This window comes from Lipophrys pholis (assembly GCF_963383615.2).
Source record: "Lipophrys pholis genome assembly, contig: SCAFFOLD_75, whole genome shotgun sequence".
Classification (NCBI taxonomy): Eukaryota; Metazoa; Chordata; class Actinopteri; order Blenniiformes; family Blenniidae; genus Lipophrys; species Lipophrys pholis.
The window spans coordinates 22,930-27,929 of record NW_028292053.1 but is presented as its reverse complement, the minus strand read 5'-3'; the positions used below and the strand labels follow the sequence as shown (position 1 = coordinate 27,929).

General features: G+C 54.8%; 1 protein-coding gene across 1 annotated transcript in view; it reads right to left on the bottom strand.

The window, feature by feature from the left end:
* The window catches only part of LOC308128236 (ras/Rap GTPase-activating protein SynGAP-like), a gene marked incomplete at both ends in the record, with an annotated part of 60,640 nt that extends 59,860 nt beyond the window's left edge, over nucleotides 1-780 (bottom strand). The window contains one exon of the mRNA XM_080493945.1: nucleotides 763-780. Within this exon, the coding sequence (XP_080350071.1) occupies nucleotides 763-780 (18 nt within the window). The remainder of the gene's footprint in view (nucleotides 1-762) is intronic.
* Between the last annotated feature and the right edge of the window lie 4,220 nt (nucleotides 781-5,000).

The window sequence follows — 5,000 nt, the reverse complement described above, 5'->3', positions numbered from 1 at the left end:
ACCCTCTAACCCTAACCCTCTAACCCTCTGATCCTAACCCTCTAACCCTCTAACCCTAACCCTCTAACCCTCTAACCCTCTAACCCTAACCCTCTAACCCTCTAACCCTAACCCTCTAACCCCCTAACCCTAACCCTCTAACCCTCTAACCCTAACCCTATGATCCTAACCCTCTAACCCTCTAACCCTAACCCTCTAACCCTAACCCTCTAACCCTCTGATCCTAACCCTCTAACCCTCTAACCCTCTAACCCTAACCCTCTAACCCTCTAACCCTCTGATCCTAACCCTCTAACCCTCTAACCCTCTAACCCTCTAACCCTAACCCTCTAACCCCCTAACCCTAACCCTCTAACCCTAACCCTCTAACCCCCTAACCCTAACCCTCTAACCCTCTAACCCTAACCCTCTAACCCTCTAACCCTAACCCTCTAACCCTAACCCTCTAACCCTAACCCTCTAACCCTCTAACCCTAACCCTCTAACCCTCTAACCCTAACCCTCTAACCCTCTGATCCTAACCTGACCTCCGTGTCGCTGGGTCCCTAGTAAATGAGAGCATTTTACATGTAAAGTTGCTCATTGGCGTGTCAGCAGTTTAGCCGGTACCATTTAATGAGTACTTTACCTCCTGTGTACTTTAACAGCTCCAGAGCTGATAGTCCCTCGTATTAAAAGGTGTTTGAATCATTAACAATGTTCAGAGTATATAGACGGGTTTGTGAATATCTGATGTTATATCCATGTGTGCGGGTACAGTACCTCTTCCTGGTCCAACATGTAGACCCGATTCTCAGAGCTCACGCGAAAACGGGGGTTCCAGCGGTCGTGTAACGGGCGGCTGACGGCAGAATGGTCATAGGAGGGATGGTTGTAGGAGGGACGCTCATGGGCAGGATGCTCGTAGGAGGGAGTGTGGAAGGAGGGACGCTCGTAGGCAGGACGCTCGTGGGTAGGACGCTCGTGGGTAGGACGCTCGTGGGTAGGACGCTCGTGGGTAGGACGCTCGTGGGCAGGACGCTCGTGGGCAGGACGCTCGTAGGGAGGACGCTCGTAGGCAAAACGTTCGTGGGAAGGACGCTCGTGGGCAGGACGCTCGTGGGCAGGACGCTCGTGGGCAGGACGCTCGTGGGCAGGACGCTCGTGGGAAGGAGCGTGGATGGAGGGATGCTCGTGGACGGGACGCTCAAAGGAGGGAGTGTGGAAGGAGGGAGTGTGGAAGGAGCGAGTGTGGAAGGAGGGGGCGTGGAGGGAGGGGGTTTGGAGGGCGGGGGTGTGGAGGGAGGGGATGTGGAAGGAGGGGGTGTGGAAGCGATGATGGTGATGATGGTAGGAGGGGGGGACGGCACACCTTGCATCTGGAGAGAAGAGGAAAAGAAAGGGAAGACAAGGAGGGTTAGAATTATCTAGAGCTCTGTGTGTGTGTGTGTGTGTGTGTGTGTGTGTGTGTGTGTGTGTGTGTGTGTGTGTGTGTGTGTGTGTGTGTGTGTGTGTGTGTGTGTGTGTGTGTGTGTGTGTGTGTGTTGGAGGAACATTGCTGTGGTCATCAGGATGCAGGATTCTGGGAAATGAATTCATTTTAAGCTCAATGATGATGAGACGACGTAAAGTTGGAAAATCATCAAACCTCATTTGAGCTCACTGGGAGACTCAGAACTCTCCTTGGTCAAATCAAAGAAACTGTTCACAATGTGCAGGATGTAATGGTTCTGTCCAGACCTGCTCCCCAGACCTGCTGGCCTTCACCATCAACTGAAAACCTTCTACTTGCCTCGTGAGTTCTCCTCATTCACTGTCCTGTGTTTATATTGTGCCACTGGCTAATGTATGAAAGGCGTAGTGCGCTGGCTGATGAGATACAGTGTGTGGAACAATCAAACCTAGACACCGTGGTCACCGTGGTCACCGTGGTCACCGTGGTCACCGTGGTCACCGTGGTCACCGTGGTCACCGTGGTCACCGTGGTCACCGTGGTCACCGTGGTCACCGTGGTCACCGTGGTCACCGTGGTCACTGTTCACAGGACTTTAACAAAACCTCTCAGAAGAACTTCAGAAATAAGCAGTTTTATAATGCCTGACCTGAGAGGGGAGTGGACTTGACCCCTGCTACTCCACCATCAACTGTGCTCATCACGCTGTTCCTCATGCCGCACTAAGCCAGTCTGACCACCTCATGGGCCACTCCGACCACCTCATGGGCCACTCCGACCACCTCATGGGCCAGTCCGACCACCTCATCCCTGCATACAGGGAGAAACTAAAACTCTGTAAAACTGTTCAGGACTTCAAAGAAGTGGACCAGCGAGACTGTGGGAAATGTCAGGAGTGTCTGGACATATGAGCTGGGATGGATGAAGACACTGTGACATCCTATACTACATTCTGTGAGGACCGCATCATTCCATCATGCACAATTGTGAGTTACAATAACGACAAACCCTGGTTCAGGACTGAACTCAGAAGGATCTGGTGAGAGAAAGAGGCTGATTCACACGTGGGAATCAAGACGATGGGAGGAGGTTCAGTTCAGGTTGAGCAACGAGGTGAGAATAGTGAAATCACTTCCTGGAGAAAACTGAAACAACTCTCAGCCAACGACGCCTCCTCTGTCTGGACACAACTCAAGGAAATCACCAACTACAAGTCTGGAGCACCCTGTACTAAAGCCCCACCGCATACGGCTCCACCACCACCCCCACGTCAGCTGGACCCTCCACACAGTTCAACAGGTGGCAAGGGGGAGGGGGTAAAGGCAAGGGTCTTGTTCAGGGGGAGATGGTGGGGTGGAGGGTCTCGTTCAGGGGGAGATGGTGGGGGGGAGGGTCTCGTTCAGGGGGAGATGGTGGGGGGGAGGCTCTTGTTCAGGGGGAGATGGTGGGGGGGAGGCTCTCGTTCAGGGGGAGATGTTGGGGTGGAGGCTCTTGTTCAGGGGGAGATGGTGGGGTGGAGGGTCTCGTTCAGGGGGAGATGTTGGGGTGGAGGGTCTCGTTCAGGGGGAGATGTTGGGGTGGAGGCTCTCGTTCAGGGGGAGATGGTGGGGGGAGTGTCTCGTTCAGGGGGAGATGGTGGGGGGAGTGTCTCGTTCAGGGGGAGATGTTGGGGTGGAGGCTCTTGTTCAGGGGAGATGGTGGGGGGAGTGTCTCGTTCAGGGGGAGATGGTGGGGGGAGTGTCTCGTTCAGGGGGAGATGTTGGGGGGAGGGTCTCGTTCAGGGGGGAGGAGATGGTGGGGGGGAGGGTCTCGTTCAGGGGGAGATGGTGGGGGGAGGGTCTCGTTCAGGGGGGAGGAGATGGTGGGGGGGAGGGTCTCGTTCAGGGGGAGATGGTAGGGGGAGGGTCTCGTTCAGGGGGAGATGGTGGGGGGAGGGTCTCGTTCAGGGGGGAGGAGATGGTGGGGGGGAGGGTCTCGTTCAGGGGGAGATGGTGGGGGGAGGGTCTCGTTCAGGGGGGAGGAGATGGTGGGGGGGAGGGTCTCGTTCAGGGGGAGATGGTGGGGGGGAGGGTCTCGTTCAGGGGGAGATGGTGGGGGGAGGGTCTCGTTCAGGGGGAGATGGTGGGGGGGGAGGGTCTCGTTCAGGGGGAGATGGTGGGGGGAGGGTCTCGTTCAGGGGGGAGGAGATGGTGGGGGGCAGGGTCTCGTTCAGGGGGAGATGGTGGGGGGAGGGTCTCGTTCAGGGGGAGATGGTGGGGGGGAGGGTCTCGTTCAGGGGGAGATGGTGGGGGGGAGGGTCTCGTTCAGGGACCCACAGTCAGTTTAAAATGTAATAACCTGCAGTTCAGTTTATATCTATGAAGTAACGTCATGATTTTCTAAATTCAGGTTTTTCTGCCAAATTCCTTTGGAGGCGAGAGAGAAAACATTCTGATGCTACTGTTAAAGATTACTGTGTGTGTGTGTGTGTGTGTGTGTGTGTGTGTGTGTGTGTGTGTGTGTGTGTGTGTGTGTGTGTGTGTGTGCGTGTGTGTGTGTGTGTGTGTGTGTGTGTGTGTGTGTGTGTGTGTGTGTGTGTGTGTGTGTGTGTGTGTGTGTTCTTCTCACCTATCATTCACCCAGCCCCGCGGCGCCTCCTGGGCTCCCCATGTCTCACCCAAAGCGTCCACACGGCGTCACTGTTGCGCCTTGAATCCTCCCCCACCGCCACCACAGCGGAAACAAGGTCACTGCCCGACAGACGTCACTTCCGAAACACCCACTCCCGCTCGCTCGCTCGCACTCGCTCCCTCACGCCCCCAGCCTATCGCCATGACAACCGAGAAAAGAATAGAATATCAGTGAGTGTTAAAGAGACAGAGGGATGAGAGATGGGGGGTGAATGAGTGGGCCGGGAAAGGATGAGAGAGAGAGAGAGAGAGAGAGAGAGAGAGAGAGAGAGAGAGAGAGAGAGAGAGACAGAGAGAGAGAGAGAGAGAGAGAGAGAGAGAGAGAGAGAGAGAGACAGAGAGAGAGACAGAGAGAGACAGAGAGAGAGAGAGAGAGAGAGAGAGAGAGAGACAGAGAGAGAGACAGAGAGAGAGAGGATGAGAGGGAGGATGAGAGGGAGGATGAGAGCAAGAGAGGGCGAGGTAGAGAGAAGAGCAGAGAGGGAGAGAGGGAGGGAGGGAGGATGTGGTGGGGGGTGATCAAAGGGGGTGTTGATGCTGCATCAAAAAAAGAATGAAGGAAGGAAGGAAGGAAGGAAGGAAGGAAGGAAGGAAGGAAGGAAGAAGGAAGGACAGAAGGAAGAAGGAAGGACAGAAGGAAGAAGGAAGGACAGAAGGAAAAAGGAAGGACAGAAGGAAAAAGGAAGGACAGAAGGAAGAAGGAAGAAGGAAGGACCGAAGGAAGGAAGGAAGGAAAGAAGGAAGGAAGGAAGGAAGGAAGGACAGAAGGAAGGAAGGAAGGAAGGAAGGAAGGAAGGAAGGAAGGAAGGAAGGAAGGAAGGAAGGAAGAAGGAAGAAGGAAGGAAGGAAGGACAGAAGGAAGGAAGGAAGGAAGGAAGGAAGGAAGGAAGGAAGGAAGG